This window comes from Carcharodon carcharias, chromosome 9, assembly GCF_017639515.1.
Source record: "Carcharodon carcharias isolate sCarCar2 chromosome 9, sCarCar2.pri, whole genome shotgun sequence".
Taxonomy (NCBI): Eukaryota; Metazoa; Chordata; class Chondrichthyes; order Lamniformes; family Lamnidae; genus Carcharodon; species Carcharodon carcharias.
The window spans coordinates 106,774,633-106,797,163 of NC_054475.1; the positions used below are offsets into that span (position 1 = coordinate 106,774,633).

Here is a 22,531-nt window from a genome sequence, read left to right on the forward strand (position 1 = left end):
GAGCTGCTTTTTTGAGTCCCTGCAGTCCATGTTGTAGGTACACCCACAGCATTGTTATGAAGGGAGTTCCAGGATTTTGACCCAGCGACAATGAAGGAAAGGTGATATATTTCCAAGTCAAGATGGTGAGTGGCTTGGAGGGGAACTTGCAGATGGTGGTGATCCCATGCATCTGCTGCCTTTGTCCTTCTAGGTGGTAAGAGGTCACAGATTTGGGAGGCGCTGTCAAAGGGCCCTTGGTGAGTTGCTGCAATGCATCTTGTAGATGGTACACACTGCTGCCACTGTGCTTTGGTGGTGGAGAGTGTGAACGTTTAAGGTGGTGGATGGGTTGCCAATCAAGTGGGCTGCTTTGTCAAGCTTCTTGAGTGTTGTTGGAGCTGCACTCATCCAGGTAAGTGGAGAGTATTCCATCACACTCCTGACTTATGCTTTGAAGATGGTGCACAGGCTTTGGGGAGTCAGGAAGTAAGTTACTCTGCAGAATTCCCAGCTTCTGACCTGCTCTTGTATCCACGGTATTTACATGGCTGGTCCAGTCCAGTTTCTGGTCAATGGTAACCTACAGGTTGTTGAACTGCTGCAGTCTATGTTATGTAGGTACACACACTGTGCTTTTAGGGAGGGAGTTCCAGGATTTTGACCCAGCAACAGTGAAGGAATGGTGATATACTTCCAAGTCAGGGTGGTGAGTAACTTGGAGAGGAACTTCCAGGTTGTGGTGTTCCCATGTATCAATTTCTAGATGGTAGCTATCTGGGTTTGTCCTTCTAGATGGTGGCAGTCTAGGTTTGGAAGCTGCTGCCTAAGGAGCCTTGGTGAGTTTCTGCAGTGCATCTTGTAAATGATACACACTGCTGCTATTGTGTGTCAAGGAGTGAATGTTTGTGGATGGGGTGCCAATCAAGTGGGCTGCTTTGTCCTGGATAGTGTCAAACTTCTTGAATGTTTTTGGAGCTGCACTCATCGAAGCAAGTGGAAAGTATTCCATCACACTCCTGACTTGTGCCTTGTAGATGGTGGGCCAACCTAGTAGGCATTTCTCACCCTGGTTCGAGGTTGTCTTTACCTATGCAGCCACTGGGTTCCCCTTGTTATATGGTTGTATCTGCTGTGGTTGCTGGGTTGACCTCGAAGTCCTTCACCCGCTTTTCAGCATTGTTGTTGAATTTCACTTGATACGCTTCCCTCCATTTTCTACTGTTCCTCTGTGGATGTAGTCACTGCTGCCATCATCTGTTATTGTGGGTTTATCTCGGGTTTCTTTAACTTCTTGCTCTGGAAGAGATCTTGCTGGAGGCAATGGTCTTTTTTTCAAAAACATTTATTTACATGCTAACTATTTACAAAGGTTAAACAAGACCAAGACATAGCTGGAGCTACTCTGTGAGATGCTTCACATTCATCTCCCCTCAATGAGTGACATCACTGTGACACATCACAGCTCCTTACACATGTTCAGTAGCGATCATTAGAGTTAACCCTTTACTGTACAGTCACTGATGTAACGTGGAATAAATTTAGAAATAGAATGCAGAAATTCATCACTTCACTCTAGTTCATTCCAGTCCCATATTTATACCCCAGTCACAATTCAAATTAAGATTGAAAGGCCTTGATCTGCACATGGCATTTTTCTGCACAATCACACTAACAAAAATGGCTCTAGCACGAAGGCTGGCTCTTAGAAAGACCAAACTCTTGTCCTTCCACAATCTGACTGCCCAAATAACCCCTAAAACTAGGTTATGGGTTTGCACCATAGATCTATCAGGGCTCCGCATCATCAAGAGGACTGAACTAAGCTTTAGCAGCAAGATAGATATCTTGTCCTTAGGAAGCTGATCTGCATCTCCCAGACATTTCAACAAATGTAATCTTTATTTTTGTTCAACTCATAGTATACAGCCTCTACAGTTAAGATTATTCCATTAATGTACACTCAATTAATATGTAGGAGATTTCAGAAGCTATGTTGATGATGTGACACTTCATGGTGTCACATTTTTCAGCAGAAAGTTGGGATGCTTGCTATCATTATTATATGACTCATTGATTTTATCCACAGTGTATACTGGGTCAATGGGCATGGAGAGGCGGGGAGGTGGGGGGGGGAGATGGGGGTGTGTGATGGGATGTGAGGGTTGAGAGCTAGAGGGCCCAACCACTTTTAATACAACATAATCAAAGTCCCGCAGGATTGAAGTGGGCCTTCTAACCAGCCCGTCTTGGCATCCAACTGCCCCCGTAGCTGCGTACGATCTACTTCAGCAGGCCCAGCGCGATTCCACCTCACCTCCCTGGAGCGAATATTGGGTGTAACAGGGCCCTTTTAAGCAAGTTGGTTCTGCCAACTCAGGAAATTTCCTGATTGAACTACCTCTCTCAGTTGCAAAAATACAGCACTAGATCTTTGTGGGAAGCTTTCTTTGAAGTCAGCAGCAAGTACCCTTGTTTTATTGCAAAATCTAGCCCATAATATGCAGTGGTTTTGTACTTCATGAAGATTGATTTCATATGGACTTTGTACTTTGGGCTCTGTGTTTACAATGTTACCTTTAGCTATGCAATTTTTCTGTGTTATGAAACTGATTCATTTTTTAAACTGTAATATATTTAGCACATACAACCACCATATTAAATATTAGTTGCTCTCATATTCTAACACAAACATGGCCAAATCCACTTTCATTTCAGGAGTAGCAGTACTTGAAGGACCAATGTATGCAGTTGGTGGACATGATGGATGGAGCTATCTTAACACAGTGGAACGATGGGATCCACAAGCTCGTCAGTGGAACTATGTTGCTAGCATGTCAACTCCAAGAAGCACGGTAGGAGTTGCAGCATTAAATGGCAAGTAAGTAGCTGCATTGCAGATTGGCTCTGTTAAATCAAAAAAACATGTAAAACTTTTCAAAAATGTAACATTAAACCAAACTCACCAAATATACTGAATGATAGATGATATAATGGCCTGAATTTTGAGGTCTGTGATAGCATGATGGCACTCACTGCTGACGTTGAAGAAAGCTATTCACAAAGATCTAGCAATCTATTTTCCCAATACTAGCCTGAATTCGAAGCCAAATCAAGGGAATCTCCAAGCATCCAGCAGCAGCGGTGTATTGTGATATGGTGACATGCATCTTTAAGGGGGTGTGTCTTAAACAACTGTTAATCACCACTACCACTGACACAGGATATGATGTATTAGTCCCATGACTTGTAGTCAGTCTGCAAACAGCAGTGGTAGAGATTAGATGTACTATATGTACCCTCCTGGTGAATACTATCTATATTTAGTCTTATCTTTAAATAAAAACCCACACTGTTGTTTCACTGATCTTTTTGTATGATTGGTATGTTTAAAAGATGAATAACATAGCATGATGTCATCAAGCAGTGTAAATAGCCAATCATAGTGAAGAATTCTCTCAGATAGCAAACCAGAAGTAAAAATACATCCATTATCCTTCACTTTTTACAAATTATGCAGAGAGCAAAATAAAGATTGGGACAGAGACATTAAGGGCTGTAATATCATAAACGTGACTAAAGCTTTTTACTAAAAAAACAATGAATATTTTAGAATGGAGGATAAATTTGACATTACATAGATAAAAGAAAGCTTTCCAGGTTCAGAGAGTTGTTTAGCAGTGGTTATGGCTTAGAACACCATTAAAAATCCAGTTACTTAACAGGGTGTCACTTTTTCAGGGGGCTTGATAGCAATATTACAATGCAAAGGGCATGGCATCAGTTCATTGATTTCTAAAGGCTACCATCTGTGGTGCCTTCAACAATGCAAGATGTGGAGGAACAGGAAATCACAGAGCAACTGCTGGATTTTCACATGGAACTATGCTTGTGCAGATGCCAGAAGTTGCTATCAGTTTCACAGAGTAATGACAATGAACACCAACAGTTTCGTCATTATTGCAACCTTCAAATCTGAGCCATTGAGAATTTTGCTGCAGAAAACTGGAACTGCATTCATTCTACGTGAACTCCATCTTTCAATTTAAGGAAAAATTGGTAATCGAAACATTAAGTGCTGGAAGTACACAGGAGGTTAATCAGCAGCTGAAAAGTTACATTAATGTTGTCTGTCCACAACCTGTCATTGGGCTCAAAAGATAAACAGGCCCCACTATAGAACTGAAAAACACCAAGGGTGAGGAATAGTAAGTAGATGTAAAATTTTTTTAAAAATGAGAAGAAAAATGGTATAGAAAGATCACCTTTGGAGGCAGCAAAAAGAAATTAAGATACATACCTATGGAAATTGCTAAGTAAGGCAGTGAAAAAATGGAAAAGACAAGCTGGCTAATTTATGCTAATTGCCTGAGGCTGTCTTTGGGTATTGCCAGCATTATTTTCAATTTTCCCCTCAGAGCCACTGATGCACACAGCCGTTCTCATTGGATGCAACATACAACGTATCTAACTATTTGACATGCTGAATGCCTATTTGAAGGCACATTGGAAATCTATTGTGAGCAGCTGCAACACATCCAAAGATAGTATCTGTTTCAGGAGCCCCAGTTATTGGGAAAATAATAATAAAAATGTAGCTTTAAAATGGGGGAGAAATAAAATGAAAGTGGATAGGAGAAAATAGGACGAGGGAGGGAAAAAAAATCAATATCCTGCAGGGTGCCGCGGGGAAGAATGAGCTACAGACATTGAAGTAGAAATTGAGCTTCATTCTGGAGTGTAAGAGACCAAAGGTGGAAGGGCCATTGCAGGAGTTGGAGAAGAATTTGATGTAGCAAATTGCGGGGAGGTCAGGGTTACAACGTAATCATCAATGTAACAGAGGAAAAGGTCAGGGAGGGTCCACAATAGGGTTGTAACAAAGAATGTTCCACAACTACAAAAAAAAGATAGGCATAGCTGGGAGCTACTCTGTTTTCTGTCCAGTAATTGGATGTCCAAGTTCAAAAACAGGCACAAAACTAGTTCTGAACAACTCTGGCTCATATTTCAATGAAATGTTATTTCTCCCTTCAAGCACTGAAGAGGGTAAAATACTAAATTGCCCTACTGGCCTGAGGCTGTGGGTATTGGTCGAGGTTATTTTTAGTTTTCCCCTCAGACAGACAGATTCACAAAGTGCTTCTCAATCTATACAATATTCGTCCTTCCATATATTTTAGCATTTGATATACTGGATATCTATTTGGACACACATTAGAAATTCATTGAGAGCTCTGCAGTGCATTCAAATAGCATCTGTTTCAGACAGCTCATCTTATTCAGTGAGCAGAATGAACCAGACAAACTAGGGAGAAAGGTCTTGGGTTCAGTCCTGGATCTGTGCTTCGTGAATTGATCTCAGCTCAAGTGTCAGATGCACCCACGCCACCCACCCACCCACCCACCCCCACAAGGGTATTGAATGGGAAAACAATCCAAGTTCTTGGCCTGCAAATTGCTTTTTAAAAATATATATATTTATTGACAGGATGCGGGCATTGTGCTTACAGGGCAATGTTTACTACCCATCCCTTGAAAAGGTGGTGCTGACAACTGAGTGACTTGCTAGGTCATTTCTGAGAGCTGTTAAGAGTCAACCACATTCTGGTGGTTCTTTTTTTATTTGTTGCTGGGCTGTGGGTGTCAATAGCTAGGCCAACATTTATTGCCCTTGTTCAGAGGGGAAGAGTCAACCACATTGCAGTGGGTCTGGTGTCACACGTAGGCCAGGCCAGCTAAGGACAGCAGATTTCCTTCCCTAAATGGCATTAGTGAACCAGATGGTTTTTTTACGACAATTGGCAATGGTTTGGTGGTCATCATTAGACTTTTAATTCCAGATTTTTATTGAATTCATGCCATGGGTCCCCAGAGCATTACACTGGGTCTCTGGAATACTAGTCCAGTGACAATACCACTATGCCATCACCACCTCCCCTTGCAGTCAGATATAGGCCAAACCAGATAAAGACAAGTTTCCTTCCCTAAAGGACATTAGTGAACCAAATGGATCTTTAGAGCAATCCAGTAGTGTCATAGCCACTCTACTAATACCAGCCTTTTCATTATAAATGTGGTTAATTACCTGAATAGAAATCCCTACAATGGCTTGGTAGGACTCATATTTAAGGATTATTAGGAGCCAGTAACATAATCACTTTGTTACCAAACCCATGTCACTTCTACTGGAAATTTGCAAAGCCAGAATTAGGCTTGTTTGTGATGCCCCCACAACACCAGTCACTGGAAAATCTAATGCTTGAACGATACCCACTTGGGCAAGGCATCAAAGTGTGATTGGCACCAATGGAACAAAAGGAAAAAATGAATTACCAGGTGCAGCAAAGGAGAGAGGATGGAGAGAACTGGTGAGAAAAAGAAGAGAAGCCCTGAGAGTCATAAATTAAGCCAAAAATGAAATATGGTGCTACCTTAGTTTCAATGGAAACAATAGCATCAAACTGGTATTAACTGGCTACAAGTTACTCTGAAAGAATTTGAACATAGGAAATTTTGCATATTGCTGAAAAGAGAGACATGTTGCCAAAGCTTTTTATCTTGCATCCATCAGGGTAAATACAAAAATACCAAATTTCAAACAATCATAACAATTTGTACTGCAGGACAGAAGGGTGCTGATTGGTTAGCAAGCTTACTCTAATTGGCTGAGTGTTGCCATGGAGAAAGCAATGGAGAACCTATAGGTTCACTCTGCTCCAGTAATTCAAACGAAGTGCAATATTTGAACATATCCTTTTGTTTGCAGAGAATGGGTCCTTGTGTATGAACGTATGTTGCTTCTAGCAAGTATAAATGAGCCACATTATGTGTTTGACTGATTATTTTAAATTGGTTGTTGGTGTAGCTAATAGCATATTCATGATTGTTCAGCATGTGCTGCCCAATTATAGAATCACATCTAACAGTAGATGTTTTGTTTTCAGTTTTACAAGCCTGGGCTTGTTGAATATGGTCTGTACTCTGCCTATTACAAACAACCCAAGGAACATGCTGTTGATTTGATTATTCAATCATTGGGGTGTGTGGCCTGCTTAATTGAATGGTAGGCAGAATGTCTTTCTGGACTGACGCAGCATCTTGTTAATGGAAAATACCACTTGCATAATCACTGCATAGTAGCAGCTTGAAATGGCTTGCTTATACCTTTTTTAAGCAACAGGTTATGTCCAAGCCTTGCACCTTTTTTGCTATAATTATAAGAAATACAGGCTGGGTAATCCATGTTGAAGAGTTTTAAATTGGGAAAGATATAAAACAAATGCTGTCGCATTCAAGAAGAGAATTGATGGTTATTTACATTACTTGTCCCTCCATCATTGACAATCATTCTATCTCAAATTCCATCAGGATCAATCACATTAAATTAAACAAACAACTTTAAGAATGGACTAATATTCCACATAGACTGACCTTTAATCTTGTCCATTGTTCTTTGGGGAAAGAACAGAACTGAACAGCAGTTAACAATGTAGAAATATTAATTCAAATTTAATTAATATTAATGAGAACCTTACTCCCTACAGTATTGTGAGAGGCGATAAAATTTTATTGATTTAAGCCATTCTGACATTACCTAATGAATCCACACAAAAATATGACATCTCTTGCAAAAGCCCTATCCCATTTAATGGAACAGTTTGTAAACCTTATTTAAAAAACTCTTTCCTACTGTCCTTTTGACAAGTAACTAGTGAAAGTGACAGGAGATCTGCTCACCTCAAGTGATATGGACTAACCCAGAATTTGCCTCTATTTTTCTTCCATGTGAATCAAATTCTCCTTGACTTGTATTCACCTACATCCTCACCCGCTCCCTTCTCAACTTTTCTCCCATCCTCTCCCAAGGTACTTACATATGGTTGCTGCTGAGATTGACTAACTCGGCACGGACTGAAAATCAGAGCTGGGACTCTCTTCGTAATGGATACATGTTCAAATTTACAAAACACAGAAAAGCAAATTCCATGGGCTGAATTTTGCGGTAGGCGAGCAGGAGGCGAGGGATGACGTTGGGAGGTGGGGAGGAACTCCTGATGTCATCCCACCCCATTTAAAGTTTCAGGAAGACGGAGGCACAGCAAAATCAGCTGTGAACCCGCCGACCTGTCAATGGCCAATTGAGGCCATTGACAGGTTCATTGAAACAATTAAACAATTGAGGCCAATGACAGGATCATTGAAACAATTAAAGGACCTGCCCGTCCAATCTTAAGGTTGGCGGGCGGGCCAGGGCAATAGAAAATACATGAAACCTCATCCACCAGCGGGATGAGGTTTCATGTAGGGTTTTAAACAGTTTAATAAAGTTTTAGTGTAATTTATGAACATGTCCCATCTCATGTGACATTGTCACATGAGGGGGACATGTTAAGGATTTTTCTTTTCTATTTTAAATGTTTTTAAAAGTGTCAGTGATCTCTCTGAGGTAGCACTTAGCCACAGAGAGATGTGTGCTCTTTCGTGCGCATGCGTGAAAAAGCGCACTCTCACTTTTGTGGAATCCACCCCCCCCTGCCCGCACAGGAAGCGCATAGCGCTTCCCAGCAGACATCATGCTGGGCGGACCTTAATTTGCTCGCCTATGTAAAATGGCGGCAGGGCCTGCTTCTCTGGCGGGGTTCGGCTCCCCGCCCGCCGGAGATTGGGTTGGGCCCGCCCGCCCAGCAGGCAGAAAATTCTGCCCCATATTTTTTCCAAAGTACCTGCAACTTGAACTTAATCTTTTCTGGTTTCACTGGATAATATAGTGGCCCAACCACATTCTCGAGGTTCTCAGTTTTATTTTGTTTGTGTTGTGAATTCCTAAAGATGACTGTTTTATTCTGTAGGCTGTATGCAGTAGGTGGGCGAGATGGCAGCTCTTGCCTACGATCAATGGAGTGTTTTGATCCTCACACCAATAAATGGAGCATGTGTGCACCCATGTCCAAGAGAAGAGGAGGGGTAGGAGTTGCTACGTGCAATGGTTTTCTTTACGCAGTGGGAGGACATGATGCCCCTGCTTCTAACCACTGCTCCAGGCTGTCAGACTGTGTCGAACGGTAAGAATGGTCAAGTTTCTTGGCCCCTTCAGCTAACTCCCTTCCTTGCCTGTAGGCATTTGATGGGTGTGATAGATCATGTATCTTATGAAGGGGTACTGTAGCCTTACTCAGGTAGTTGCTCAAATCTAGTTTATTTACACTATGTGCAATATATACAAAGTGGGTTACTGTGTAGGCACATCTCCTCTGAATGCTGCCTGTCAGCTATACAGACTCTCCAGCACATGACTGCTGATGTCACAGATACATCATAGTCTACATCACTCGAAAGCATATCTATTCTATTAGCCCATTACACTACGGTAGGTAGACTCATGATGGAGAAATGGATCCTTAATGGAATTGAACAACCTCAGGAATTGAGAAATCAGATGGGTTATGACCATGCCAAAAATAAAACATACCTAAGATGTACAATATTAAAAAGGAAATTATAACATTTGTCATGTCCATTATACATGAAATAGATCATAAACTGTTTAAATCAAATCTTACTTTCTGCCTATTTAAAAAATGGACTTTGCTAGACCAAAAACATGGCTGCTACAGGTCATATGATTTGAAATATGGCTACAGTTCTGGCCAGTTCCAAATTAATTACACAACAAAGATCAGCCTTTATCCTTGTGGAATCTCACACCTATCCTTGTGTGGACCCATTACAATCAATGAAATAAGGGAGCAACAGACTGTCTATCTCCCCAGCCTGAACATATGGCAAAAAGAGAGCCATTGAAACTTTTTTTTTATCTATGGAAGCATTAATAGCCACCATCTATCTCCTAAAGTGAACAATGAATTTTGACCTTAAGTTTAAACCTCCTCAAAGTCTAGTTCTCTGGAAGATTCCTGCCATCCCCTGTAAAGCAGACATGACAAATGTTAAAAAGAAAAATATATCGTCCGTTTATTTTATTCTTGGCATGCTCATAACCCATCTGATTTCTCAAGTCCTGAGGCTATTCAATGGCATTAAGGAACCAACTTCATCTTACTGCATCATCAACAACTTTAAGGAAATCCTGCAACTCCTGCTTTCAGCTAGCTAACTCACCTGAACCTTAAGAAGGAACTCTCACTGGACTCTGACATTCACTTGAATTTATATCCATACTTTTGGTTCATTTATAAAAGTTATTCATCATTGTAAAACTTTTTTCTTTGCTCTATTCTTCTTGTGTGCTTGTATATGTGTGTATGTAATTACGGCGACCATCCCCCAGGTTTGAATGTATGAATAAACAATGCTTTTGATTTAACCCTAGCATTTGCTGCAAGTTACTTTGAAATGATTTCACAAAAAGAGAGTTTGGGGAAACATGCTACAGTCTATTTCAAAAATTAAAACACCTCTACTTATGGACAGACGGCCAGAAAAATAAAAGAGTTTTTCTCTCTCCCTTGTATATATTACATTGTTTGATAGATTGGAGCACCTTCTTAGAACAATACGTTGACATTTCATAGACCCTCCAGAATTTCAGCACAGGAAATGTTCATCCAGCTCTGTGTCTATGCCTGTGTTAGCTCCACAATCCAGCTATCTACTCATAACACTAGTTCCTAGCTGTTTTCCTGTATTCTTAATATTTTTCCTGTTTAAATGTTTGTTAGTTTGAGCTTAAATATTGTGATAGAATATGTATTGAAACCAATTCAAATAGACTTGCGTAAAAAAAATCAATCTCACATTTAAAGTGCCTAGTGTGGCCTAAATTTATGTTCCTTTGTTCTTGACTAACCAGCGTAGGGAAGTAATTTTTCAATATTTACCTTATGAAAAACCTTTCACATTTTTGAACACTTCTAGTAATCGGTGAACACAGCCTGAAGTTTTCACTTCTATCATTATAACTACATCCTCTTGTTCTTGGTAAATCTATGGTGCAGCTTATCCTGGCTCAATGTCCTTTCTATAATAGGGCAGCCAAAACTACAGACAACAGGGTACGTTTTTGCAATGCTTTGTGCCTGCTGCAGAATCTTGCTCATGAGAGTACGGGTCAGAGAATCAAGCATGTTAGATTAGCATATCTGATTCATGTCATTCTCAATTTTCTGATGTTTCTGGGATACCCATGTATTCCAACTTTGGCCTGCCTCAAAACTTCTGAAATTTCATCATTACCCCCTAGATTTGTATTTAAAGCCCTGTATTTAAAATCTAGAATCCTATTTGTCTTTTCATGGCACTTTCCTAAACCTCCATTTAATTAATTGGAAGTGAAATCCATTCTCACAGATATAATCAGATTATTTCCACTGTTTAGACTTTTTGCAACTATGCAAATACATTCTATTACATCTCAAGCCTGTACATGGATATTTGACAATAATGAATCTTCAAAGGGTTCAAAATGAGAAGACATTAAGCAAAGTTGCCTAATTCATAAGATAACCACTCTTTTAACCATAGACTTGTACAATATCTTCTGAGAATGCTAAATTGAAACAATTTTCATATATAGATTGGCCAGTTTTGCAAACTAACCTTCTTATTTTTAAATGTGTAGGTACGATCCCAAAACAGACACCTGGACAACCGTGGCACCTTTAAGTGTTCCAAGAGATGCTGTAGGAGTGTGCCTCCTTGGGGACAAGCTATACGCTGTGGGAGGATACGACGGACAGACTTACCTAAATACTGTAGAATCTTATGATGCACAAAATAATGAATGGACAGAGGTAATAGATCATCAGGAACCAACAGAATATAAATAGATTTGCAATTACAGTAAACTTAGAAGATCTTCTCTGAAAAAAGTTATCAGTTCTTACGATCCCTGTAGGGACCAATAACTTTTAAATGAGATGAATTTCCCAAATGATCAATAAAAATTACTGAGGACAAGATTTCACATTTTAAGACTTTTATTATAACAAACAAACTAAAATTAACATAGATCAAACATGAATTAACAGGCAACTAATGCACCAAACTAAAGAAAAGGTACTTTCACATTAACTAACTAATCTAATCAAGATATATTTTATAACCCCTTTCACTGTGCACCGCACTTCTGGCAGATGGGTAGCATTACAAAACAGGTCCAATGTTACTCGCAGCTCTCCAGCAGGCTCACTTTGTCCTGTCAATCTAGGTTGCAACTTCCAGTGTCCTTTGACATGTATTTTGAAAGTTGTTCCACTCAGCCTGAGTTTCCTAGATTCAACTTCCATCAGCAAGGTCCATCTCATGTGACTCCTTGCTCCTTAAGTCTCCAAAGGTCCCATCTGTTCTGCTCCCATCCTTCTGAATAGAAAGCAAATTTCTACCAGAACCCTGTTTCTCCACACCAGTATCTGCCTTGCCTCTCTCTGCCTGGGTCTCACAAAAGCAGCTGTCCCTTTACTGTGAATCACTGTGGAAATGTGTGAAAACAGTCACTTTATTTCAGTAGGTTTCTGTTTGAGTTTCGTCCCACTGCAACCAGATCACATAGGTCTGCCTGAGCTGGGGTGCTTCCGGAATGCCCAATTTTACCTTAAGTTAAAGGGGACATTTTAAAATATAACCACCTTACAAAGTCCAGCATTTGTAACACGGAGTTGTGATAAAGTTTTGCAATGATATACCAACTGTATTAATTGTACAGATTAGATTGCACCATAGCTGGATTTTACTTGCCCTGCCAGGTGTGTTTTCATCAAGTGGGGCATGTAAAATAGATAGGGTGGCTAGCTCACCCCCATAATATGCTGGGTGTGCGGGCGCCGAAATTGGCAGCCCACCCACCATATGTAAATAAATAATTAAGGGTCATTTAGGATTGTTAACAAGCCTATTGACCTAATTAATACATTGCCCATGCCATAATACATGGCTTGAGCATTCGGGTGGGAGTCGGCAGGCCGTTTTTAAAGGCCTATATGAGCAATGATGGGAAGGAAGGATAGTAGCTCATTCGGCGGGGTGCCCTGCACGCATCTGAGACAGACCTAGATACCCCCCTGGCAAGATGTTACCCCCCTTTCCTTCCTTCTGCGTCGCCTGTCTGACAGAACCCTACCCCCCCTAACCCCCGCCCCCTTTTCCTTCCCTTGGGACTGAGATCCCTCTCCATCCTAAAATCTTGAGAATTACCATTTCAGGGCAGCCATGATCCTCTTTGGCCTTCTGCATGCAGTCCTGGCAGTGCCCCTACTCAGCTCTGGTGCTGCCATGAATGATGGAGCTGCCGACCAATCAGGTTGGAAAGCAGCTCCAAAGGGTGGGACTTTCTCCTGAGTGAGGAGTGGCAGTCCCACTGTTTAGCCTGCCCGTAGCGTGTTATGACTGCGGGCAACTTTACATCTGCAAAATGCAGCCCTATGGTACTGTCCCAGGACCTGCTTTGTATTTATGGACAAGATTCATCAAGTCATCAAGTAGAATATGGGGGAAACTTGCAGAAGGTCATGAATCCATTGAAAGATGTGAGCCCTTTCATAACCTAGACATATTGAATGTTCGGTACAGAGTACAACTCCACATCTGTGAAAGCAAGTACCTATGCTAAACAGTATCTTTGGGCGGAATAATCCAAGATTTGCACTGAGGATGATCAAAACGACATTTCACCCGGCAGCCGCAATGGTGGCTTCTCACGCCGTATCGTCCCAAACCTGCCACATTAATTATGCACTCTTGGGAAGCACGTCGTTTCCATGGTGGGCAGGATCTCATTTGTCCACCATGCCATCACCTCACCACTTCATCACGCCAGGGGTTGCGTGCCTGCCATTCAGTGTTTCCAGCCCAGGACTGCTGGACGGAAGACACAGCCCTGAAAGGCAAAAAGACTGCAGCCCCAGGTTCAATGATGTGTCCCTCGAGTGCCTTTTGGATGCAGTGGAGGCCCGTCGTGATGTCCTCTATCCCCACTATGGCGACAGGATGGGCAGCAATACCGCCAATCTGGCTTGGAAGGCACTGGTCAGCGCCAACACCCTGCAAAAGAAGACAGCCAGCCAGTGCTGCAAAGGGATGAATGATCTCCTCTGTTCTGCCAGGGTAAGTCACTCTTCTCCTCACTCTCAACTCACACACTCCCAATCCCATCACACATCCACAAGGCCCTCACTCACTACCAGTTCAAGGGACATCACCATTCACTCTCTCACACACACAGTCATTGTCCTCATCCCATCCATGGTACCATTCATCACCCACACATGCCAGGCCTGCTTATCATCCTGCTTACACTCTCTCCATCTCTATTCATGCAAGGCAAGCTGGCACACAACAAGAGGGAAAGGTTGCAGACCAGTGGAAGAATGCCTGAAATCAAGCTCCTCATAGACTTTGAAAACAGAGCCATCCAGCTGGCCAGTGAGGATCTGGACCAGTCCTATGCTGACGGTGAGATCAGCAGTGCTCTACCAAGTGAAGATCCAGCAGTGCAACATCCATCTGACAACCATGCTGAGTGATGTGTCCTGTTTCACAGGCCGCTGCCACGCACTAATTATCTCCCCTTGCCTTCGCAGGTATACCTGGGAAATAGCCGATGGAACCCATGACCCAGGGCCCCCAAATCAAGCCTTGAAGAAACCACTGAAGACGAATCTGAAAGCACCCTCCTTAAAGTCCTGTCACAGCGCTCAGCCATACGCTCCACCAACACAGAGACACATACCTCGGTGGGACCTAGCTTTAGAGTAGCTTCAGGATCACAACCTGGTGAGCACATCACACTTTCTGATCCACAGCAGTGCAGGAATCTTCCCAGGTCCCTGGCACTCAGAGGACTGCCGGGGGCCAGAAATTTGCTGAGTCCGAGTCAGATGACAAGCCTCTGGACTCGGTCATGTCACGGTTGCTGGAGCTGCAAAGGCAAGCTCGGGAACATCAGGAAGGGATGTCCATTGCACTCCTCAGATTGCAAGACACGATGGAGGAGTCTGTCCGCCTTTAGGCTGAGGTGATAGCGTCGGCATGCCAACACACCAAGTTCAACACTGCTAAGACATTGCTCCTGCGTTGCTCAGAGCAATGAAATTATTTGTCATAGTTAGCCCCCAATAATATGTATGCGAGAGGGTTGTGGGGCAACTCGAACTCCAGCTACCCCTCCTCCTCAAGGAGCCAACCAGGGGCCTTTGGGCACCCACAGGGAGGAGAATCAGCAGGTGCACACCCCACGGCCATCTACCCAAGTGACTCCCAGTGTCCAGCCCATCTGAATCCCCTCTTCCTTTGACCCCAGCAGCTCCAGCTCCACGGCCACCACCACACAGCAGGACCCTGAAAGCATGCTGGGGCCCTCCAGGTCTTGTCCCTCCGGAGGACACCTGCCAAGGTTATCACTGACGGGGTGTAGCAGTCAGCAGGCTGCCTCCACCTCCTCTGTGGATGTCCGGGGAGCACCAAGATGTAGTGGCAGGGTTAACAAAGTTAAGAAGGTGTAGTTGCACGGATGTTAATCGCTTATACATAATGTTCACTATTGTAGGTAAATTCCCAAGAATGTCTCCCTGCAATTGGTTCATTCTTCTGATAATCAGTGCTCATATCACTCGGATGTGAAACCTTTCTGCACAGGATAAAGTTGGGTGTCTCAATCCGGGGCCTCGTCCCTGTGCTTTTTGCGGCCTTCAGACCAAAGTGATGGTCCAGCCTCATGCTCCCTGGATATATTATTGATGCCTGGACCTCGATGGTGCTTGTCATTGCTGCCAGACTGTTGTGGGCAGGCACCACAGAGTTCTTTCATGCTCTCTGTCTGCTCTCAGCACCTTTAAGGTGGAGCTGGCCCCCATCTCTTCAGCATTTGTGACCTGTGCCGCTGTGCTCCTGAAGGGCTCAGGTGCTGAAGGCAGACAAAGGTTCAGGTACTTTTAAAGTTTCATGACTGCATCTCTATAATACGACCCTGATCACACAGTGCAAGTGAGCTGCCCTCGGTGAGACAGCAGTCAGACATTCTCAGAAGCCAGGTGAAGATCTATGGAGTGCCCTCATTGCATGTCGTCATCATCCTTCTGATATAGAGTGACAATTAGGGCCTCCACTGTGTCTCCATGACAGGAGGCTTATCACAGAGGGAATATACACTGCCATAAGCCAGAGTGGAGTCAAAAGTTCATAGATACAATGTGAAGATTCATGGTGTCTCCTCTCTGCATGTTGTCATCATCCTCCATAAACCTAGCAGCTATGAGGGCCTCCCGAGCATGCCTGCCTCTTCTGGGCAGTGCAAGGGCCTCATTGCTGTCATCATCACCTTCAGGGACCTCCTCACCCTCATCACCATCGATGCCCTCCTCATTGCAGGAGACCTCCAGCGCCTGCATCATCTCAGCAAGCCCCTCTCCCTGTTGCAGCGCCAGGTTGTAAAGGGCACAGCAGGCAATGACAATGCATGACACCCTCTGTGGACAGTATTGCAGGGCTCCACTAGACTGGTCTAGGCACTGGAACATCATTTTCAGCATCCCACTGGTTTGTTCCACCAAGCTGTGAGTTGTAGCATAAGCCTCATTATATCTTCTGTCTGCTGCAGTTTCTGAGGCCACCCCACAGGTGTCATCAGCCACATCATCTACGGGTAGCCCTTGTCCCAGAGGAGCCATCCCTGCAGCTTCTGTGGACCCTGGAAAGTATCTGAGAATCTAGGAGATGTGAACACTCCCTGAGATCTGGTGTACAGACCTGTAGGATGTGTTTTTGGTGGTCACACACCAGCTGCACATTCGGCGAATGGAAGCCCTTGTGGTTGACATTGTTGACCCTTAATTACCACAAAGATCTGAACACCACATGAGCACAGTCGATTGTACCCTGCGCCTGTGTGAAACCCGAGATCTGGGCAAATCACGGTGCTCTTACGTTCTGGATCTCTCAGTTCCGGGCAAAATGCACAAAGTTGTGTGCCCTCATGAAGATGATGTCCTTGACCTTATGGATGCATTTGTTGGTGGAGGCTTGTGATATCCTACAGAGGTCACCTGTGGAGCCCAGAAAGGAGCCACTGGCAAAAAAAATTGATCGCCATGGTCACTTTTATGTCCACTGGCAGTGGTGCTCTCCATGTCCCTGTGGCGCCAAATCCTACAGTAACTGGCAGACTTGACCGACCAGTTCCCTAGACATGCAAGTCTTCGACCAAGTTGTCGGTCATCTGTAGAAATGAAAGGCAGCATCGATACACCTTGGGTCTAGCCATGTGCCGCCCAGTGCTGGCTCACTGTGGCTCTTCAGCAGCATGTGCGGGAGCCCCAGCTGCCCGTTCTTCCATAGGATGCCTGCTGTTCCTTCTGCGCAGCCAGGTGCCTCCATTACTCTCTTCTTCGTACATCACAAGGCATACAACTAGTTCACTAATCTCCATGCTCCTGATGTAGTCCTCCTGCAGGATGAAAGATAGAGATGCATGGGTTAGCTTGGGTGTATTAAGAACCTCTCTTGGTTAAGTCTGACATCCTCTCAATGCATCCCTGAGCTTGCTGACCACCAATTGGATGGCCAGAGTTTAGTGCACTGTATGGCTGCCCAAAATCCCACCCAGCTCCACCCCATTCCACCTGCCTGATTGGCAGCAGCCTTGTCCGTTGGACTGCATGCTGTGCTCTCAGCTCAGGCACAGGCATTCTCATAACTCACACCGCAAGGCTGCACAGTTAGCTTGACCATGAGGGAGACTGATCAAAACCGGGTGATGTCATTGCAAGGGGCTGTGACCACCAGTGACTGCCCCATGGCCAGTTTTAGCAAGGAGATTGTACAATGTGCCCAGTCATCCAACTGTTCTGCAGTCCATTAAAACGCTCATTAGTTTGTAGTCTGTGCCCGAAGGGTGAAAAGCTCTGGAGCACTTGGTGGCATTTTTATGCCTCTGAGTTGCTTGAGTGGGCAGAGAAGCTGGAGATCCGACTCCATGCATGTCAATGTGGCTGCACCTGAATTGCTTCTGCTGCAGAGAAATAGTCACTTACTACAAGGTTTCCGTAATGCATGGCCTCTTTCCTTCCCACCACCCCACATGTGCTTGTGTATTGCCTTCAATGGTGGGGCAGCCCTTGCCCAACCCCATCACCCCATCCCCCCAACCACCTCCCCACCCCGCCCCCCAACACACTGCAACTTTGAAGTCCATCAGGTGATCCGGGCGAGTGCTGCACAACGTTACTGTGTACTCACCTCTGAGTTCCCTCCAAAGTGCAACCCACCAAGTGCATGCCTTACATATGTTGTTGTGAAACTGGGTGGATGATGCAGCGGGGGAGGCTGAGTCTGACAGGCTGGCCTTATAATGATATGCAGCTGTAGTACAATGAGGTCCCCCATGTCCAATGGCAGGAAACGCAGCCTTCCATCGACAGGCTGAGCGGATGATCGCAAATTGGTTTCACAACGATGTGAAACCGATTTCTGGCCTTCTCGCCATATTGTCCACTAATGCTGCCGAGCATGCCTGATGCTAGTGGGCATGGAATATTCCATCCTTTGAAAGAAAAAATGTGGTGGAAAATAATGTTCAAATTTGATAAGATCACTCACCCTCTTTGTGCACTGGATGGCCAATGCCTCCTGTGCAATCTTTGGCACTGACCACCACTGCCACCACCACCCAAGCTGGAGCGGTGAGATTGCTGGACCTCCTGCGGCCAGAGCAGCAGTAGAGGATGGCATGGCTGGCTTCCAAAATGCATTCCAGTGATGCCATTCAGACTTACACCAAGTGAAATTCCTCCTGTCAATGATTTGTATGACAGGAAAACTTTCATCTCCCAAGAATTCTTTTTCACAATCACGAAGACAAAACCCATCAAGGACAGACAAATTGAGGTCTGCAAATATGAGTGAATAAATAAAAGTCTCGTTGCAGATCACAAGAGTGGGGTGTGATCATTGAATCATAAATATGAGGTAAAGGATAAAATTGCCATGAGTCATTTCATAAGCACCACAAATAACTAAGTCACATACACCATATGATCCCAGATTCAATTCATGGTCTTACTGAGTTAACTGATTTCAGCTGAACTGACGTGGGATATTGCAACTGGCCTTGGTATTCCTGAGGAGGAGAGGTAAAAATCTGGGAAGTGTTCATGTTTGGGCATTGATGATGACACAACAGGGTGTGAGACCTAAAGGTTGGAATGACCTGATGATATTTCTTGCCTAGCTTCACATACAAAGAATTATGAAGTATGGGAAGATATCTGGTTTCTGAGTAACCGGACTTAAAACAGGAATCAACCCCTTCAGCAATGAATAACTGTATAGAATTTACAGCACAGAAACAGTTCCATATGAGCCTGCTCCTAGCTTACCTTGCCTTATTCTATCACTAAATCCTCATTGTCTGGATTTTTCCTATGGCGGGTGGGCTGGCGGGAGCAGGTGGGGGCGGGCGCAGAGCCGATTGCCACCTGTGATCGGCTGTGTGCTGCCATTTTACGCGGGCGGGCCAATTAAGGCCCGCCCAGTGTAATACGCGTTCTGTAGCGCTCAGCACTACCTGTGCAGGTGGGGGGAGAAGGGAGAGTTGGGGCCAGCGCTCTTTTGCGCAGCAATCTCCCTGAGGCACAGAGCTGCTTCAGGGAGATTGAATGGATATGAAATTAATTAAAGAATCGGTTTAAAAATTTATTCAAATGTGTCCCCTCATGTGCCTGTGTAATATGAGTTGGGACATGTTTGTAAAGGTGGGAAAGTCTATTTATTTATTTTATAAAAACTTCAGGAAACCTCATCCCGCCCGTGGATAAGATTTCCTGAAAAATGCGAAGGCCGCTTGGGCTTTTCGCTTGCCCACCAACCTTAAGGTTGGACGGGCAGCATTCTTAACTACTTTAATTAATTTCTCAGTGGCCTTAATAGGCCCTTAACATTTCAACGGGTGGGTGCCCGCTGAACGAAATATCACAATGGCCCGTGATGGCGTTAGGACGCACGCCCGACGTCATCGCGCTTCATTTTATGCGTTGGCGTGTTGGACCTGCCCCCGCACACTGACCGGAAGATTCTGTCCCATGTTTTTATATATCTTCGGAAACAATTAAACTACTCGCCTCATTCACTTCATTTGGTAGGATGTGCAGTGCTCTTCCAACTACATGAGTGAAGAAGTTTTGCTTGAATTTCTTATCGGCTTTGTTAGTTTTATTAGTGACTACCTTATCTTTAGGAATGCTAGTTTTGTACTCCTTGAAAAGAAAAAAAATCTTCTCCGCATCTGCTCTGTCGGACTGCTTCATAATTTTATAAACTTCTAACAGGTCAGCTCTCAGTGAGATTGAAAGCACAAAATGAAGCTGCATTTCTAAAGGGTTCAGATGTGCTCATGTGGAATGTTTAGAATTTTTTATTTATTTTAGACATATTTATACCTCATACCTGTTAGATTTTTAACCTTTCAACAATAAAAAGGGAAAAAGAGGTGACATATGGATTTACAACAGATCAGCCAGACCATGAGTTAACTTAACAGTCACTGTCCCACATCCAATTCTTTACCACAGTTCACAGAGACCAGAATGGTCCCAGAATTACACTTAAGTGCAGGAGCGGGAGTGAAAAATGCTGTTTTATCCACTGGCCATAATGGCGGGTTTTCACGCCATATCCACTTCCCGTCTCATTAATTATGCAGCCACATGAAACACGCCGCCTTGCTGGCGGGTGGCCTCTGAATCGCCTGCCATGATGTTACCTCCCTCCGGGTGCCATATCTAAACTGCAGCCGCACGCACAGTTCTCAATGCTTGCAGCCTAGCACTGCTCCAGTGAAGACATGACCCTGAAAGCCAAGAAGAGTTCAGTCACTGGAATGCCTCTTGGAGGCCCGCCATGCTGTCCTCCATCCCCGCTCTGGCTGCAGGAGATCCAGCAATTTTACCACTCCGGCTTGGGAGTCAGTGGAAGTGATGATCAGTGCCAATGCTGCACAGAAGAGGTTGGCCATCCGGTGCAGAAAGAGGATGAATGATCTGAACCATGCCACGAATATAAAGCAACCATCTCATCACTCTAAAATCACACATTCATAAGGTCATCACAATTAACTGGCACCCCTCACATATCTGGAACATAATTCCAATACTTTAGCATCTCATTATAAGCCCTGCTTGCTGGAATCATCCTCCCATGCTGGATCATCCAGGCACAAGCTAACGTGTTTCACAGCTGTACATAAGCGACATGCACCTGGCAAGCTGCACTTCACTCGGGACTTCAAGGTTTGTTTGCCTACCTTACTTTGGACAGCATTCACCAGCACCAGGCTTCGCAGGCAGCACCACATCACTTTTAGAGGGGGTCTACCTACCAGACTAGCCATGAGGGGGAAACTGCTTTTCAATGGCTTCAAGGCTAGGGCTTGCTTAGGGAAGGGGGAGAAGTGGCCTCAGGAAAAGTAAGAGGCTGCAGGGAGAGAAGGGAGTATCCCAGACCATGTGTGAGTGCACATATTGATCTGTGCAACTGGCCTCGAAATGGACTGAGGTGGCAGTCTCCAGAGGAGATGAGGCCAGATGGAGATGAGGGTGTGTGTGAGACAGTGAGTGGTGATGTCCCTGGAGCTGGCAGTGAGTGAGATGCCAGTGAATGTGTGATGGGCTTGTGTGTGTGTGTGAGTTTAGATTGATAAGATGGTTGCCTTACCCTGGCAGTACAGATGAGATCAGTTATCCATTTTCTGCACTGGCTGACCGACTTCTCGTGGGCAGCATTGGCACTGACACCTCTGCCACCAGCTCCCAAGCCAGAGTAGTGAGACTGATGAGCGTCCTGTGGTCAAAGCAGGGGTACTGGACATCGTGATGGGCCTCCACGGTGTTCAGAAGGTGTCCCAGGGATGTGTCACTGAATCGGGAGGCTGCATTCTTCTTGGCTTTTGGGGCCATGTCTACACTGGAGCAGTCCTGGGTTGCAAGCATTGCAAAGTGTGTGTATGGCCACAGTTTAAATATGAATGAGGAAGCAGCGAGGTAATGGTGTGGCGGGCCAATTGTAGACCGCTCGCCAAAGAGACAATGTGTTTCCTCTGTATGCATAATGAATAAGGTGGGAATGGGACAATATGACGCAAAAACCCACAATTGCAGCCGGCAGGTAAAACAACTTTTTTCCTGCCTGCTGCTGCATTTTATGTAAATCTGGAATATCTTTGATCAACTAGGAGCTTTATTGCTTTGGGTGCCCTCCCTTTCCCCTCATTGGAATGTATTAAATCTATACCTGAATCATCTTTTTGAAGGCCTCCCATCATTCAATTTTGCCTACCAATTTCTGGTTCTAATCCATCTGGGCTAGATCACGTTTTAACTCACTGAAGTTAAACATTTTTATGCTTGATTTTACCTTGTCCTTTTTCATAAATGTTTGAAATTTGATGATGTTATTATCACTGTTCCCTGAACACCCTCCCACTGAAACATGCTCCACTCACCCAATTTCATTCTCCAGAACTAGATACAATTCTTCATTATATGTTGGTCTGGAAGCACACTGAAAGGAAAACTCTTAATTTCCCTTCATTATCCCCTTCCTGTAT

At 44.2% G+C, this 22,531-nt stretch overlaps 1 protein-coding gene across 3 annotated transcripts in view; it reads left to right on the forward strand.

Annotated features, from left to right (window-relative positions):
• Positions 1-22,531, forward strand: part of LOC121282627 (kelch-like protein 4) — a 414,008-nt gene that overhangs the window by 387,141 nt on the left and 4,336 nt on the right. For all 3 annotated transcript variants that reach the window (XM_041196421.1, XM_041196420.1, XM_041196422.1), the window contains 3 exons: positions 2,698-2,860; positions 8,832-9,044; positions 11,561-11,732. In XM_041196421.1, the coding sequence (XP_041052355.1) occupies positions 2,698-2,860; positions 8,832-9,044; positions 11,561-11,732 (548 nt within the window). The remainder of the gene's footprint in view (positions 1-2,697; positions 2,861-8,831; positions 9,045-11,560; positions 11,733-22,531) is intronic.